At 43.6% G+C, this 17,509-nt stretch overlaps 2 protein-coding genes across 4 annotated transcripts; both read left to right on the forward strand.

Moving 5' to 3' along the window:
• Nucleotides 1-211: 211 nt before the first annotated feature.
• Nucleotides 212-7,974, forward strand: ifrd2 (interferon-related developmental regulator 2). The gene is made up of 12 exons (XM_026154132.1): nt 212-737; nt 3,340-3,456; nt 3,641-3,725; nt 3,861-3,985; nt 4,194-4,351; nt 4,575-4,628; nt 4,749-4,927; nt 5,061-5,169; nt 5,277-5,411; nt 5,553-5,681; nt 6,501-6,593; nt 6,715-7,974. The coding sequence occupies exons 1-12, from the start codon at nt 695-697 to the stop codon at nt 6,793-6,795; spliced, it is 1,308 nt and encodes a 435-aa protein (XP_026009917.1). The 5' UTR covers nt 212-694; the 3' UTR covers nt 6,796-7,974.
• A 493-nt stretch (nt 7,975-8,467) lies between these two features.
• On the forward strand, nt 8,468-16,534 carry LOC113013318 (acylamino-acid-releasing enzyme). Of its 3 annotated transcripts, XM_026154129.1 has the most exons (21): nt 8,468-8,843; nt 10,020-10,155; nt 10,433-10,508; nt 10,592-10,667; nt 10,817-10,929; nt 11,042-11,176; nt 11,307-11,398; nt 11,585-11,622; nt 11,710-11,831; nt 11,933-11,993; nt 12,220-12,314; nt 12,485-12,536; nt 13,101-13,207; nt 13,341-13,473; nt 13,556-13,639; nt 13,748-13,828; nt 14,976-15,064; nt 15,275-15,468; nt 15,574-15,676; nt 15,999-16,105; nt 16,220-16,534. In XM_026154129.1, exons 1-21 carry the CDS (start codon nt 8,726-8,728, stop codon nt 16,317-16,319), a joined length of 2,112 nt encoding a protein of 703 aa, XP_026009914.1. In that variant the 5' UTR covers nt 8,468-8,725; the 3' UTR covers nt 16,320-16,534. The 3 variants fall into 3 exon arrangements, with proteins under 3 accessions (XP_026009914.1, XP_026009916.1, XP_026009915.1); XM_026154131.1 differs by lacking the exon at nt 16,220-16,534 and having other exon boundaries at nt 15,275-15,377; nt 15,999-16,096; XM_026154130.1 differs by lacking the exons at nt 15,999-16,105; nt 16,220-16,534 and having other exon boundaries at nt 15,275-15,377; nt 15,574-15,992.
• Nucleotides 16,535-17,509: the final 975 nt, after the last annotated feature.

Below are 17,509 nucleotides of genomic sequence, written 5' to 3' on the forward strand. Positions count from 1 at the left end.
GAGTCTGGAGGGATGTAAATGTGTTTTCCCCAAATTCGACTCATGGCTCACACCTTTGAATCAATAAAACACGATTAAAGGCGAGCCGTTTGGTATGAAAACCCCAGAAATTCCAACTTCAGTTCAAAACAAATGCATGACTCGATTTATTTAATCATATCAAGTCCACAAAGGAACTTCATTTACGACGTGTGACGTTGGCTTTACACGTAACCGGAAAGGAGGGACTTTAACTGAACAAACCTGGCAACCCCGGCTGCCGGTTTTATCAGTAGCTACTGAGGGGAAGATGGTGGACTTGGCGACTACAGCGTGCTCAAAACTCCGTCCCAAACGCTTTGAAAAATACTTACCATCTCACCCTAATATTAGATATAGATTACCCGGGGAAAATCATAGATAATACACCGGGGCAGCTGCTAAAGACAGCCACTTTTCCGCCAACAGACAACTCTTTATTCATAGACTGAAGAAAGCGAAAAGTTACGGAACGTGGTGTTGGTTGGTGATCGTAACGGAGGCTAGCCAGCGATAACACGAAAGCAAGTGGCTTAAAAACCATCAACAACCCCCCTAACCCTTGTAAATACGAACAGGCTGCAGTTCCTGCTGTTTTCACGCCCGTCGTTCAAATCCTTGAGCTAGCTAACCTCAGCTAGCTTTGTTGTGAAACGGAGGATCAAAGCTGCTCGAAATGCCGCGGAATAAGACGGGGAAACGTGGCTCCGGTAAGCCGGGTAAGTAGCAATAGCAGCCATGCTAACTCGAGCTCAAGCAGGAATATAAGGGAATAGAAGTCTGAATACGGTTTGAACAGATCTAGCAGTACACTTGGAAGAAAGACTAGCAGTTTGAAGCAGGGGTATTTTTGCCATATGGAATAGACGCTAACAGACGGGCAGCCTGTTGCTTCCTAACTTTAGCATGCGAGTTGTTTTGGACCCTGTCGTGCACATCCATGTGGGTATAATCAGTGCTACAGCTTAGCAGTGCAGTCTGCATTTTCTTGGCGTTAATGCTAAAGTCAGTTTGACACTCTAATAAGCGCGAGGAGCGGTCCAGGAAAGCTTGATGCATTTTTAATAGCTGCAGACTTCTGCATTGAGAATTATTATTTAAGCTCATTTACATATGAATGCATCAATAAATGCAAAAAGAGGTTGCAATACAGAAGTGAATGCCCGTTTTTCATGTTTTCTTCTCCATCATGGCCATTCTTGCATTACATTCACCTTCCCCTCCGTTCATGAACCTGTCCACTGCTCTTGCTCCAAATATACAATCTATTTCAACCATCCGTTCATTCCATCATGTCCAGATGGCCTGCGTAGGAAGGTGTGGAGCTCTGTGTAACCAGTGAAGTGACCAGCAGTTCAAGGATGGTGACTGGGAAACTGCCGACTGATATTGGCCCACAGAGTGTGTTATCTCAGCTACCAACAGTATGTTTGCCTCGGGCCATTCTGTCAGAGTAATCAGAACATCACATAAGGAAAGCGCACTTCAAGGAACGCTGTTTCGATCATCGTCTTTTTTTCTGAATTTACATTTTTTCCTGTATTTCCTCATGTGTTGTTTCACAATTATTTAAAAGAAAAGAGTTATATGATTATTAACTATTAAGTAGAGAGCAGTTGTTGCTAGGAATCATGAACCGATTCTTGGTAGAGACATTTGGTGTAGTGGCAATAATACCTGCTACGCTCAAATATTGTTGCTCGTACTGTTTCCAGAGCCTTTAAATGATGGATAGGAATTAATCAGCAATGATGACAAAGGAATTAAGCAGTGCTTGGCTTGTGAATACAGGTAAGAAACTCTGTAAAGGAAAGGTAAAACTTAAGATCTGACAACAGTGGCTCAACAACTGAGTCCACTCCAGTCAAATGGCTGAACTTTAGCCTAGTTTACACTCTTTACTCTGAGGTCAAACATGGTCCTAGTTTCTTTTCATTTCTTTTTATCTGGGAAAACAGGTGGAAATAACTACAAGATATTGCAAAATGTGTCAACAAAGTTTGTGTATTTGCTGTGCTTTTGTGTTTGGTATTGAACAGAATGGAGTGATTTTCCTATTTCGAATTGCTCCAACACCGGTGACCTTTGGGCTACCCCAGCTGTCCTGTTTGACCTCGACACGAACACCTAAACACACGCATACTCGCGCACACACAGTCTGACCGTTCTGGATCCCACACACTGAATGAACGAATAAATGAAAACCACACTGGTCTTCAGTAATCCCAACAACAGTAGAAAGTCCTGAGCCAGCAGGAGTGTTAGCTTAGCTCGGCATGCCTCACTCTTAGCCCTTCTCATACACACACGGCAGAGCTGTGTGGAAACAGAACATCTGGCGCTAATAAACAAATAAAAGATGACGGAGCATTACCTAACGGAAAATCCTTGAGTTATCTGGTGTTTGCTGTGGTTAGACTTCATAGTATCATGTTATCCTAATGGAGCACTTTTCTGTGGAACATTCGGCTTACTTGTCATTTAGTAGAATAGGAGGCTGCTTGGTGTGATGCACTTTTTCACTTTCCTTGTGTTTTGTTTATTTATTTTTTTATATTCCACTGCAGCATGTCATTACATTTTTGGCTCCTTTCTCTTGGTTTGTGTGTTGTTGTTATTTATTTGTTTTTAATTTAAAAAAAAAAAAAAAGATTCCTAATATGCAGCAGATGTAAGGTGGTCTTAAAAAACCGAGCATAAAAGAAAAATGCTTGAAAACATTTTTTTCTTTGCTATACCATGTGCATACAAATGAAGAGATTCTGACCACTAAAGTCAGACTGAAATATTTAGCATTGAATTTTTTTGTTCCACTGAATCTAACACCGTTCTGGTGTTTGTGCGAGTTTGGCTGCTTTCTGGTGTTTATGGAAAAGTCGAAGAATTACGCAGCTTTTTTCAACTATCACAGATGTGTTTGGGTTTGTTTTTTTCCTGTTAGTTTGGTAAGCTTCACACTAAGAGGAAGTTGTGCTAACAGGTAATATAAGTGATGGGTTACTCAACACGTCCTGCTGCCTTGGTAAATGGCAGAACAGGTTTCAGTTTTACTGTAATGTTTTTTTTGCATATGATTGGAAGTGAGCTGCTTATAGTGACATAAGAGGGCCTCAGTGTCATCCAGATCTTCTTTAATCATATAATAATTGGGAGCGCTAATCAAAAGGTTTGGGCTAACTTCTGTTGTGTTTTATAACAAAAAGAAAAAAGGACTTATGTTAGACATTAAAGCATCAGTGTATACAGTTTCCATCCATCTTCTTCCAAATATAAATCCTTTTGCTCTGCTGTTTTTTCTTATTTTATCTTTTCCGTCTCCAGGTGCTAAAAATGGAGTAAAGGGAGAGGCGGCAGCCAGCGATGATGAGCTGACGTCGGACGTTCTCAGCCACTACAGCAGTGCCAGCGAGAGCACCTCGGTGGTGGAAGAGGGCACGGGTAAATACACTACACAATTCATTCCCTCTGCATGTGCATTCAGTCTGGGTTAGGACCATTATTTCCTAATTGATTTGCCACTAAACGATCTGTGTATCTGTGGCCGGAGTCTCCAGTCAAAACTTCAAACAGTTGCCTTTTAATGCAGTCGTATCAGTTTTCTGTGTTGTTTGATCTGACACAGGAAGTGAGCAGGTGGATGAGCAAACTGCCCAGGAAGAAACGGAAGACAAACTCAAACTGTGTATAGACAACCTGACTGATAAGAGGTGAGAAACATTTTTTTTATTTTTTAAATCAATCAAGAAGTGTCAAGAAAGAAAAATGAGCATGCAATGGCATTATTAACTGCAAAAAAAATGGCTTCAACACCTTTTGTTGTTGTTTTCTTCCTCATGTCTTAGTGCAAAGACTCGTCTAGCTGCTCTTGAGTCGTTGCGACAGGCCTTCTCCTCCAGAGTGCTGTACGACTTCCTGACAGAGAGGCGCCTCACCATCAGTGACTGCCTGGAAAGGAGCCTCAGAAAAGGTAATGCAAAACAACACGAATGGGTCTGGATTGTTTCAGTTAATCTTGCTTTCTGTTAACCTGTTGATGCCACTTTGTAGAAATTCAAAAGATTTATGAAAACTGTGTTTGTTTGGTTTTTGTTTGGTTTTTTTTAAATGGAACGGAAGCGTGAGAATGATTTAAAAACTGCAGGTACTGATGAAACTTTTTCTCCTCGTGTGTCCAGGCAGCGGGGAGGAGAAGGCGGCGTCGGCCACGGTTTTTGCTCTGCTCTGCATTCAGCTGGGGGGCGGAGACGAGGCGGAGGAGGGCTTCAAAATGCTTCGCCCGCCTCTCACGGCCACCTTGAGTGACAGCAGTGCCAGCATAGCAGCTCGCCAGAGTGTGAGTAATCACATGAAATTTGTGAACGTTAATGCAGATCTGGATTTAGGATGGCCTATTCGGAGGGGGGAGGGGTGTTTTTTATTTTCTGCTTAAATGTTATCTGCATGATTTAGATTCTAACCAAGCCCAGATTGTGTTAGGATCACACATGAAGTGTCGCTGTCTGTCCTCAGATGCTTGTGTGTTAGTTTGACCGTTGTTACATCTGTGTCCCCGTTAGTGTGCCAGGACTCTGGGGATGTGCTGCTATGTCTCATCTGCTGAAGATGGAGAGGTGAGAACACTTTGTAGCTTATCAGTTTAATTCTAAGAAGCATAAGCTGGACGTTTTCAGAGTAAAAGAAAAAGACTTAAATAACTTATGCTGTTATGCATTGATGTTACCTCCTCACAGGACTTAATCAAGTCATTGGCTCTTCTGGAGAGTGTGTTCATGTCTTCGTACCCTAATGGAGAGGGAGTTCTGCCCACACCAAAACCTGGAAGTGCAGGTCTGCACACTGCTGCCCTGCAGGCCTGGTCACTGCTGGTCACCATCTGTCCCACTTCTAGACTGACTGTGCTGCTCAGCCAGTGAGTAAAACAACCTTCTTATGGCATCTTCTGTTATGACTGGCAACTGACTTTAGTTTTAAACTGAGAGGCGACAGCAGTAGTATCTAGCAGTGTAGCTAATTGGTAATCGTATGCCTCTTTCTTGCTGTAGTCACCTCCCTAAACTACAGGCGTGTCTTCAGAGCAGCGATGTGAACTACAGAATCGCAGTAGGAGAGACCATCGCCCTGCTGGTGGAGCTGGGGCGAGAGATAGACGAGGTACACACCTGAACAATAAGAACAGACAAGTACACTCACTTACAGGCGTATAGGTTTAAACGTCTCCTGTGTTAGTGCACTACATATTTGCGTGTGAATGTCTGCAGGAGTTTGAGGTGGAGGACGGTGAAAGTCTGTGTGAATGCCTGAAGAGTTTGGCCACAGACGGCAACAAGCACAGAGCCAAGAACGACAGAAGGAAACAACGCTCCATCTTCAGAGAGGTGCTGCATTACATAGAGGTATGTTATCTCATGTTGAAGCCGTGTAAAGACTGACAAATGTTTTTAGGTGCCCGATGTTCTGTTTTAAGTTGCTGAGTAGCTTTCTTCAACATCGCTTTACCCACATCTGAGCTTCTCACTTCTCATTTCTTTCTCCAGAACGAGGACTTCACAGAAGAGAAAATCAGGTTTGGAGTGGAGAACGTTTACATTGACAGCTGGGTGAGGAGAAGGATCTACGACGCCTTCAAAGAGATCCTCGAGTCTGGAGTCAGAGACCATCTGCAGGTGAGGAAACGGAACAAAATGCCTTCGTCTTTATCATTGATCACCAGAGTGGGCTTGTTTCCATACAGCCTCATTTACTGCCGCTGCTCGGTGCTTTCTGTCTCTTCAGTCTTGTCTTCTGTCATATCTTGCACCGACTGCAGAAAACAAAAACCTGAAGTTGAGTGGGAAGACTGGTACTGGCTGCTCAGCCAGCAGGCTGCGAGGATACCAAATGTAATTTTGTGTGGAGGATATGCCAGTCGGCACACAATGAGCACACCTACACACGAGCCGCTTGTGTGGGCAAATCCCACTGCCTCTGTTAGGTTTATTTAGGGCAAATAAGCTATGAAATGATGCACAAACACTCTGAACTAAATGATCCAATGTTTAAAGTGACGCCTCTACTGAAAAAAATCCACTAGAATGAGATACTATACCTTTAAGAAGGCATGACGTGGTACTTAATTTAGTAAGTTTAATGTTTTGTTGTTTTGTTTTTTTTAACTGGATTTTTTAAGATGCCTTTTGTATGTACCCTCCACTTGTGGTACAGGTGAGAGTTGCATATAAGTGGGACTTGTCAAGTGAAAGGTTGCTGGTTTGATTCCAGCTAGAGATACAAATCCCAGGAAGGGCATCCGGCATAAAACTGCCAAATCAAACAGGCGGAGCTCCCCGCTCTCACGACTCCTTGTAGCAAGGGAGCTGCCAAAAATAGCTTTGTTTATGGAATAAAACATACATTTATTGCCCATCCTCCTGCATCGCAGTCTGCATAGCATAAATGCAACAAAGGAAAATCGGTTTTATCGTCTAATTTTTGTTTTGGTGCAGTTCAACCAACTACTGAGAGACATCTTTGGCCTTGGCCCACCACTCATCCTGGACGCTGCGGTCAAAGGCAACAAGATCTCACGGTTTGAGAAGGTAACAGCAGCTTCTGCTGAAACAATCTGACCTCTGCCTTTGAGTATTTTCTTTAAAAATGTAGCGTTTGAAATGACCGGTGTGTGATTACGACCTTGCTTTTATTTTTTGGCTTAAACAGCATCTTTTCAACTCGGCTGCCTTCAAAGCCAGAACTAAACAGAGGAACAAGGTCCGGGACAAACGTGCCGATGTCATGTAAGAGCACGGCCACAATGAAGAAACCGAGGAACTCCTTTCATGGATACAACGTGATGCCTTCAGCTCTTCGCAAGCATACACTCAGCAAACAGGGTTATTTTTGTTTGTTTGTTCGTTTTTTTGCCACTTGTGCTCTTCACATGCAGTGTCATTCTCCAAATTTAAGGCGGCCAGCGTTTATTCTCAGTTTGCGGAGGACAGGTCCCGATGTTCTTTCAAATCAGGCGCCGGCTTTGCTGCCATAGCGTTTCTGATTCTCCACAGTGAACATGAGCTGTGAAACAAAGCAGAACTTCCTTTCAGTGGGATTATAACGACTCAATTCAGTGCAAATACAGAGGAAAAGGTAAAATCTCACTTACAGAGTCACACTCAGTTCAATCTGTTTTCCTGTCATCTGACCGGTGAGGCAGGTATTTTACATTTTGATACCTATGGTCCCATTTAATATCTTAACCTATCCAATAATGAACTGATGTTAAAAGAGCCAAGGACGTATTCTGGAAAAACACTGCCTCGCTACATTTCAGCTGCCAAACCAGAAACTAACTTTACAAACAATGCAACCTAAAGGAAAATGTGTGTGGTGTTTTGTGGGGGGGTGTGTTTTATTGGAAATTCATTCAATCATGACAATTGAAAATTAAAAAGGGAAAAAAAGGGGGGGGGAAAAAAATCAAATAAGAGGTAATATTGTCATGTTTGTATTCATATTTTTTTTGGAGTTGTATTTCATTTTAACCATTTATAGTGAAGAATTGTATTTTAATAATAATTTATTAAAGGGGACATAATGTGTGTGGTTTTTTAAGACTTAAAAAAAATACTACAACTTGTTTACAGACAGAATTATTGGATAAAGATGGTAAAATGAATCTGCTGCCTCTTTTTTTTTTTTTTTTCCCTTGTATTTTTGTTGCAGGTTGGTGACTCATACCATCTATCCATGTGTATGTACTGTAGATAAAGTGAAGATTGGGGTTTATGGAGATATGTGTTTATAAAATGTTGGCTGATAACATACACACCACTAATCAAAGCTGCTGATGAGTGAGCAGTTTGGGTTTCTAAAGGGTCAAAGCCAACAGGTTTGACCCCTCACCCTGGATAAAAGTTATGATCTCACCAAACTCTTATCGGTGCTTCTTGACAAAAGTTTGAATAAAGAGAATTTAAGCACTCTGTTTTCTCCTAAGTTCATAAAGTTACATCAGAAAGGAGGTCTAGTTTCTGCCCGGAAACATGATATTTAGCGGATTTAAGTGTTAGTGTGAGCACAGGTGCTTTACATGAAAATCCTAAAATATGTGAAATTATTGTAATTTAAGCTCTAATTACCTTTAAGAATAATTTTCCAAGCTCCAAGCATAGTAATTGTACAGTGTAGTTTGGCCAAGTTTAGTCTGTGTTTTCAGAAAGAAAACACCTCATTAATCATGAGACAGATTTCACGCTGCCAAAATCCCTATTTATATATCACCGTGGACAGCGAGTAACCACTAAAAAAATAATGTTTTTAAAAAGTATGTCCTGGTAACTTTAGTTTTAAAAAATTCTTCGCACTTTCATTCAGACTGTAAATGTTTCAACGGATCTCTGCTGCCTCTCTGTGGTCATTTCCCTCAACTACACCCCCCCCCCCCCCCCCAACCTGAGCCAAGTGGTATCGCCCATTCATGAATTCAACATGGAGTCGCTGGTGCAGCGAAAATCATTCTTCTGACATGTTGAGCTGCAGCCAAAGAAGCGATATACAAACGCTAACAGAGCTGTGTGGAGGTATTCGTGAGTCGAGCTGCAGTGAGCCTCAGACTTCATATAGTTTTAACATTTAATGCACGATGTATGACCGTGCAGCGGACTGCAGCGACTGTTGAAGTTTCGGGGTTTAAGGCTTGACAGGAACTACGAGTGAACCACGACAGGCTCTGATGGAGCCCAGACAAATCACCGGGGTGTACGGAGAGGTGAGCGGCCTGCCTGCGCCTGTTTCAGCCCATGTGAGAGAAGAGCAGCTCCAGGAGCCCCGGATATACACGGTGACAGCAGGTGAGCGCTCCCCCTCCCTCCCCATGTGTGCACAGATGATGATGATGGTCATTATTTATTTATTACCACCCGGCTTCCCACTGTCAGCTAATTTATGTTCACTGCATGGATAGTTCATGAAAAAACAAACTGAAAACTCCGAACCTGCTCAGTACTGACCGCAAAATGTAGAGGAGTGGGAGAAAGGGGGAATAAAATGCACCCAGCTGAAACTTCTTTAACTAAAATACACGATTTAGTACATATGCTTCATAGTAGGAAGTGCTTTCCATTTAGGGTCCTTTTAAATTTAGTGTGCACTTGAAGTTGATCCTAGCCATCTACATTCAAGAATACTTCCTTTTCAGCAGCAGTTGTTCATAAGTAAGTACATAAGTGAGTGACTATGAGGTGATTAATACCGGCGTGATCGCTTGGTCAGTAGGTCTTGGATATGACCTGATATCTTAGTCTGATGATCTAGTGGAGTAACTACTGGGACGTCGTGCCATGGTTGTATGAAGCTGTTAATTTGCACCTTAATGTGACAGTTTATGGAGTTGTTTTGGGGGTTGGGGGGGGGGGGTTATTTTTTTAAACACTCAGTCCAGTAGTTGTCCAATCCAGCTCACACTCTCCTCATGTTAACTGGAATCAACAAGCAAGATTAAAAGAGCTCCTCACTACTTGCTTTCATTTCAGCATAAGCAATCAGAAGATGTTTCCATGTGGAGGGCCGTTTTTGTTTGCTTTTTTGTGAGAGCCTGCCGTTTGAGTACAAGAGCAGTGACCTTGTCTTAAGGGTTTAAAAGGCTTTGCAGCGTAAACCCGTCTGTGTCGGGGGAATTCCATTCAGCCTCTACGTTACTGGTTCATTTTAAACGGGATTGTGAAGCTGAGGGATCGACGCTCGAGTCAGCTTTAACTCTGCAAGGAGAGCCAGCAACCCCCACCGTCCATCTCACAGAGGAGAAAAGCTATCGGAGAAAATAGTGCAACCATGAATAATAATTTAACTGGATCATTAAAATAACAAGTGAAGAAAATGAGCAGATATTTTGGTTTAATCTGACGGGGGAACACTATCTTTTATTATATTAACATTTTCTTGCCAGGATGTCATGCAGACACATATGGCTTTTTCTCTGTTCTGTGACAAGTAATAAACTTTTCTATGTCCACTGTGTCCATGTGCAGAGTGGAGTCAGAGCGAACTGGTCCGATGCTCCAGACTCCGATACTTGCAGGAGTTCAGGCTGATCTCGGAGAGCAACACTCACAAGAGCATCAGGACTGTTCTTCCACCAGGACCGTGTGTGTCTGTGTCCGGAGAGTGAGTTGGGCCATAATTTAATAGTAATAATAATGGCACATTTTCTAATGTAAAATCTTAATTGGTTGGCAAAAAACAGTGCCTGAAAATTTCTACTGACTTGATCTCAGGTGGTTTTACTTGTCCGCCTGCTGCTGTGATGTACGAGTGCACCACAGGGTGTCTCAGAAAGCTGGAAATCCACTGAGTGTGGTTGAGGTGCAGTAGAGAAGCAGTGGGATCCCTCTGTCTGCATCAAATTTTGGAGTCAGTTTTTCTTTGTCTTTTATTTTTTTAGGTTGTTGAGTGGATTCTCTCCCATTCGAGGCCTGAGAGCTGTTATCAGAGAGACAAGCGGTCACCAGCTCCTCGAGGTAAGAAAAACGGGACGCTTCATTTTGTAATGTCTGCGTTCGCGCATCTTAACAGGCTGCTGTTTACGGTCGTGTCTGTTTAGATATGGAACTGCCACGGCCTCAGAAAATGCCTCAACCTGACTGCTCTTAACAAACATGGCCGAGTGTATGATGACGGTGAGATGAAATCCTGACGTATCGCCACCAGAAACCGATAAGAATCAAGGACACGGTCTCATCACCGTGCTGCCATATTGTTCTGCATCCATTTACGTCTGTATTTTTAAAACAAACAAACACTTATTCTCACATGTGTTTATTTTCAGCCCAGTTTGGCTGCCTGTCGTGGTCAGCGTGTGAGAACAAACTGCTGTACGTAGCGGAGAGAAGCAAGAACGCATCAGCCGAAACGCAAGATGGGGGACACGCGTGGAGAAAGGTATGATGCAAACATATGTTCGTGCTGTTTTGCTAACCTTACAGCAGAGTGTTTGAGTGCCGGACTCTTGTTCTGGTTTTTTGGGGGGACGTGGGTTCCGATGCCCAATCAGGACAGGAGTTTGTACTGTGAAGATTGGGGGGAGGCCCTGACCAATAGGAGCGAGCCGGCAATTTGTGTGGTGGATTTGGAGATCGGCACGGCCAGCGTGTTGGAGGGCGTTCCGCCTGATGTTTCACCTGGACAGGTGAGGATGCAGAAGTTTACGGCACTGAACCTTAAATGTTCAAACACCTTATTCTGTAAGTAACTTTCATACAAACTAACAGGAGGATGTTTTTTTCTCTCTCTGTACATTTGTGTGTTTTTATCTCCAGGCTCTGTGGGCTCCCGGCAGTCAGGCAGTGTTTTTCATTGGCTGGTACCACGAACCCTTCAGACTCGGACTGAAGTTCTGCTCCAACCGCAGGTTAGAGAGCTGCTTTAAATGCGCTTACAGAAACAGCAAAATGACACTGAAACTTGTGAATGTTTTCAGACACTATGAAAAGAAAATGTAGCTAGTTTGACTGAAGCAAATACACGATTTCTGTATACATATACATTTAAAATGTACTTCTTCACTTTATGTCTCTGATGGTCTAAACTCTTTCAGGTCAGCCTTGTTCAAGATTGATCTGTGTGGACATTGTGGTGAGAGCATTCTCTTTGTCTGTTTGTTAATATATTAAAGTTGTGCCCCCACTTTGCTCAGCTAGCCCCTCTCGTCTTCCAAACCAGAACGTCTGTCGGGGGAAAACCTTTCAGTGTCTAATCCCAGGCTAAGTCCTGATGGGTCCACGCTGATCTACCTGCAGGGTGCAGTGTTTGGTCCTCACAACCAGTGCCTCAGTCTGCAGCAGGTGCTGTATGTGTGCTCATGTATGTGGTGTTTTTGTGCATGTCTGTGTGTTCTTTCTCTTAATGGCTGACTGCGGACTGACTCATGGATCATCCTCCACAGCTGGATCTGGAAAGCGGGGAGACATCTACGCTGCTGGATGTTGTCAGCAGGCCACAGGCTGGTACGTTACAGTTCCTGAAGGTGCCAAAAGAGAGGCTCGTGTCAGTTTCAATTAGAATTTTGTAACTATGATGGATGAGTTTTTCAAAATTCAGATTTGAAGAACTGTAAATTCTCACAGTAAGAGATTAATGCATCAAGAGAACTTAAGTGTTACTTGTGATTGCTCGTAAAGATTGAGGAGCTCGGTGGAGAGTTGAACTCCTCTGCACGTCTTTCTGTTCCAGGTGAGTTTGCAGGCATGTATGAAGCGCTGCCGTCCTGCTGCTGGTCTGCAGACAGCCAGAGAGTAATGTTCAGCAGCGCCTGCAGGAACTGGAAGGTAACAAACACATTTCTCTGGCACAACCTGGTATAACTGAAACAACTCCTATTTTTTTGTCTATAACATGTTGTGTTCGTGACACACACACACACACACACACACACACACACACACACACACACACACACACACTTCTCCATGGCTCATTTTGCGTTTCTCTCTTTCAGGGTCTCTTCCTAGTTGACAGAAGATCAAAGATAGTCACCTCCCTCTCTGATAGTAAGAGTCCGTCCTCTCCTCCACCTCTATCACCACCACCACCACCTCCTCCTCCTCTTTCCCTCCTGTCCTCATCTCCATCACTTCTTTTCCCTCCTCCTCCTTCTCCCCTCTCTCCTCTGCTCCCCCCTTCCCCTTTCCCATGTTGGGCTTCCTGTCCTCTCCCATCTCCTCTTTTCCCTCCTCCAGACGATTCCCCCTCTGTTTCTCATTCATCATCTCCTGTTTCTCCGACTCCTCCTTCCCCTTTTCTTCCACCTCCGCCTTCTCCTTTTCTTCCGGTTCCAGTTCCTCCTCTGCCTCATGAATCTCCCCTTCCTCCTCCACTTCCTTCTGATTCTCTTTCTGAACCTCCCCCTCCTCCTCCTCCACTGTTTAATCTTCACCAGGACGACAAGGGAGAACAGAAAGGTATGACAAGACCAAAAAAAAGAACAGCACATCTTACCTCTCTAAGGGTTGACCTTTCTCTCTGTTTGTTTCACCCCTGTCAAGAGCCTGTGTGTTTATTCTTCATCTCTTCTTTCACCCTCTTCACCTCCGTCTTTGTTTCCTCCTCTTCAGACCTCTCGGATTCTTCTTCCCAACTTTATGGCAGCTGGAAACTGCTGACAGTCCAGAGAGACCTGATGGTGGTCTGCTGCTCCAGCCCGAACACCCCTCCCACTCTGGTCGGACAAACCACAACGCCACATGTGAACACAAACATGCAATTCATGTGTGAATGTTTTCAGTTATTTAAAATGATTTAATATGTTTCTGTTTGTCTGCCTCTTGTTTCCACGGGGATGGACGTGCATGCAGAGGGTGGGGTTTGTCCCGCGTGCAGGTGAGGCCGTGTCCTGGCAAACTCTGCAGGAGCCCCTCATGACCTTTGACTTCAACTGGAAAGTTCTAGATGTGACTCTTCCATCGGACGAGGAGAACGCAAACTACCGTGAGCTTTCAGTTTCTCCTTCAGTAGACGTGTTTTGAGTTTCAGCTCCATTGTCCTCTTACTTCCTCTCTGTCTTATACAGCTGGCTTAGACTTTGGTGCAGTCTTGGTTAAACCATCTCGTCCCCTTGGTGAAACCAGGACACCTCTTGTGGTCTTCATCCATGGTCTGTATTCATGTCCCTACTTGTTATGCCGTGTTATTGCCTTTTTTCTGTCTACTGTGTGAGTGATTTATTAAATCGTTTTCCTGTTATTGCTGTTTGCACCACTAGGGGGCCCTCACTCTCAGTTCCCTGCAGAGTGGAACAGCACCACAGCTGGGCTGGCTAAACTCGGCTTTGCTGTGCTCATGGGTGAGATACATGTGCTGCGTAGATTTTGTCAGGCTCTCATGCCGTGCACACAAGTTTAACATTTTGGAAAATGAGGTGGATTTAATTTAATTTAAGGTAAAGATTCAAAACTGGATTAGCTTGTTGTCTTCAGAGAGTTATAAATACAGCAAACGGTATATTTGTTTCTTTTTTGGTTTATTCAGTTAATAGTAATAATTAAACAGACCATAAAAAGTACACATGTGAAACAATGGAGTAAAGGCGCTGATTCGCTACCCATTTTCTGCTGCTTATCTGAGTCCAGCTCTCAGGGGTAATAGTCTAATCATAGAACCCCAGACCTCCCTCTCCCCAGCCACCTCCTTCAGGGACATTGAGATGTTTGAAAGCCAGCCAAGAGATAATCTTTCCAGTGTGTCCTGGGTCTTTCCCAGAGCTGCCTTCTTGTAGGACATGCCTGAAATACCACTCTTATGCAAGGGCCAGGAGCCCTCCTAATCAGTTGCCTGAACTACCACAGCTTTCCCTTTCAATGTGGAGGAGCAGCAACTTTACTCTGAGTCCCTCTTCAGTGACTCCTCACCCTGTCTCGTGAGAGCCCAGCAACCCTTTGAAGGAAGTTAATTTTTGCAGCTTGTATCTGTGATCTCATTATTTCAGTCACTACCCAGAGGCTCGTGACCATAGGCGAAGTCAAAGCTTTGTCTTCACACCAGTCAGTCGGTCGGTGTCCTGCTCCACTCTATCATCACTCATAAACAGGACCCTGACATACTTAAACTCCTCCACTTGGGTCAGTACCCTGTCCCTGACCCGGAGTCGACACACCTTTTTTTTGTCAGCTGAGAACCGCGGCCCAAGTGTGTCTCTGATTCTTTTTATTCTAAATATGAACCTTTTAAAAAAAAAAAAAACATATATATACATAAATACACGATCATCCCACCATTACCAGATACATTATGTCATCTTGGTTTTTTTTTAATAAAAGAAAGAAAATACAGAAACTTAATATCTTCTGGTGAACAAGCAAATCAGTCGCCATCTACAACAACTACAAGCCTTTCAGGGTTAATATTATTAATATTGATATTGTTAGTATTTCTTTAACATTTCAGTTTTGATTTTGCGGTTTTTCCCTCTCTAATTTTGTGTCTCTACCCAGTGAACTACAGGGGATCCACGGGGTTCGGCCAGCACAGCATTTTGTCACTGATCGGTCAGATTGGGAGCCAGGATGTAAAAGATGTGCAGGTATGTCCTTTTTGTTTTTTCTGCTCCCAAATCCAGGAAAGAGTGATGTCAGCAACAAATCCTGCCAGTGACGCAGTTTGTCAGAATTACAAAAACATAATTATTTTTCCCATATTTGACCATATCTGCACATGTAGCTCTATCACTTACACAGTCACCCCTGCAGATGTAAGGAAATGATCTGTCCTGGCTTCCTTGTCTTTCACCCAGAGGGCTGTGCTTACTGCGCTGGAGCGTGACCCGAACCTCGACCCCGATCGCTTGGCTGCAATAGGTGGTTCTCACGGCGGTTTCCTGGCCTGTCACCTGCTCGGTCAGTATCCTGAGTCCTACAGAGTGTGCGCAGCCAGGAACCCTGTCATTAATGCTGCTACTCTATTGGGAACCAGTGATATAGTGGACTGGTGAGGCAGATATGCAGATATGCATCGACAGATCAGAGCTTTTGTTCTGCTGAATCAGATCAAATCCACTTCATACGTGAATGCTTTCTGTCACCCCATCTCCAGGCGTTACACCAGTGCTGGGTTTCACTACTCGTACGACCAGATACCCACTGCTGAGGCCCTGGCTGCTATGTTACAGAAGTCACCCATCGCACATGCCGCCAAGGTCAAACACAAACACAAAAATCCCATGTGATAACCTTAATGAAACGACCAGAAGCGATAGCTACAAAGCTGCTTTAATAAGGAAATCTTCTTTAGACCCCTCTAGAGCTCACAATGCTGATTAAATCCCAGACTCTACAATGACGAGACAAAGGTGCCTCAGAGATGATGTTACCGCTCTTATACTCTCAGTTGTGTCTCTAAAAACTAAGCCCGCCCTGTGAAAGTTCAGTCGTTGCAATTGTAAACACAGGACTTTTTTATAGTGATGTTTTTTGAGTCAAAAATGTGGGTAAAGAAATGTGCTGTGTGACAATGTGCAGATCAAGGCTCCGGTGCTGCTGATGCTGGGAGGCAGAGACAGGAGGGTGTCTCCACACCAGGGGATGGAGCTTTATAAAGCACTGAAGAGCCGAGGTTCACCTGTCAGGTACGACGGGGCACAACAAACTACATAAAGACAATCTGACAGTGTGAGCCCTGCCACACTGGTTTTACTCATATTCAACTCAGTCATTCCTGTCATTTATTTCTTTAAAATCAGGTTGCTGTGGTTTCCTGAAGATGGACATTCTCTGTCCAGAGTGGACACACAGGTTGACTGCTTCCTCAACACAGCGCTGTGGCTGCACCAGCATCTCTGACCACGCACACACACACGTACGCACGCACAGCCACGAGGCCGTTTTTGTTGGTTTTTTTTTTGCTTCAGCTCGACGCTCTGAGAAAAGTGGTAGAAATCTGTTTTTTGATCAAAGCTGAGAATCTTAAACATCGCAGACTTTTTAATAACTAAACAACGCTTTTTTAGGTAAAGTAAAAAAAAAAATAAAAGCATGAAATAAAGAACATTTTTACAATGCAGCAATCATGTGTGCATGTCTTGTTTGTTTTATCATACATCACTTTATCTAAGCCAGGGGTGTCAAACATAAGGCCCAGAGGCCAGAATGGGCCCGGTAAAGAGTTCAATACGGCCCACTGGCGAGTGTATAGATTGTGACGTTTTAAACTGTATTTTCATATTTTTTACAACTTTTTCTATTGAAAGAAATGTCTGTTTCTACACTAGATAGAAAAAATGTATATTTTTTTATTGGAAAACTTTTTCTGTAATTTTATGCACTGGTCCGGCCCACCTCAGGACCAGTGACTCTATGTGGTCACTTCCCAGTCCAGGCGGGCAAAGATCTACCAGCACACATGGGGCATGTAATTTAAGGAACTATCCAGCAGATGGCGGTCTCTTCATATTGTAGCCATAGACATCAGCTGGCTATGCATGTGTCGGTTCAGATGCATGAGATTAGCCAACTTAAATGAGTAGCCATCAAACAGGTGGTTGTAATCACATCTGCTGCGTTCAAGTTAACACAGAAATAAATGAAAAGTGGAAAAACTGAAAAATCAAAGCAAACCAGGACTCCAAGTGTCATTTGAGTCTTCGTAAGCACACAGACCCGCTGCAGAGCTGCAAACCACCTGAAACTTAAGCTGGAGCCTTTAAATGAGACTCTCAAGCAGCTTCCTCATGTGGCTGCCTGAACAAATAGTCTACTGTAATGCTGACCTTTAAGCACAGGCAAAGAGATAAAGCAACCCCGGGAAAGAAACGTGTTTAGATTTAATGGTGATGAACTCTGCAGGAAAGAAATCCTAGATATCTGGTAAAAAAGATGGTTGTTTAACTTGTCTTTAATCCATTTTGCACTAGGCTGGAATTTCCCTTATTTCTGGGGTGCTTCAATCATGACTTCCCCACAAACACCGGAGTGTTTAATATAAAGCTGTAATTTTCCACTCGCAAACCTTGCACTTGGCTAAGAGGTGTGCT

Source organism: Astatotilapia calliptera, chromosome 20 (assembly GCF_900246225.1).
Source record: "Astatotilapia calliptera chromosome 20, fAstCal1.2, whole genome shotgun sequence".
In the NCBI taxonomy this organism is placed as follows: domain Eukaryota; kingdom Metazoa; phylum Chordata; class Actinopteri; order Cichliformes; family Cichlidae; genus Astatotilapia; species Astatotilapia calliptera.

Bases quoted from the DNA above. Each gene is read 5' to 3' on its own strand.
- ifrd2 (XM_026154132.1), top strand. From the start codon at position 695: ATGCCGCGGAATAAGACGGGGAAACGTGGCTCCGGTAAGCCGG. The intron at 3,986-4,193 runs GTAATGCAAAAC...TCGTGTGTCCAG, and splicing joins GGAAAGGAGCCTCAGAAAAG to GCAGCGGGGAGGAGAAGGCG. The intron at 5,412-5,552 runs GTATGTTATCTC...TTCTTTCTCCAG, and splicing joins AGGTGCTGCATTACATAGAG to AACGAGGACTTCACAGAAGA.
- LOC113013318 (XM_026154129.1), top strand. From the start codon at position 8,726: ATGGAGCCCAGACAAATCACCGGGGTGTACGGAGAGGTGAGCGGCCTG. The intron at 13,208-13,340 runs GTCGGACAAACC...ACGTGCATGCAG, and splicing joins CGAACACCCCTCCCACTCTG to AGGGTGGGGTTTGTCCCGCG. The intron at 13,640-13,747 runs GTCTGTATTCAT...TTGCACCACTAG, and splicing joins TCTTGTGGTCTTCATCCATG to GGGGCCCTCACTCTCAGTTC.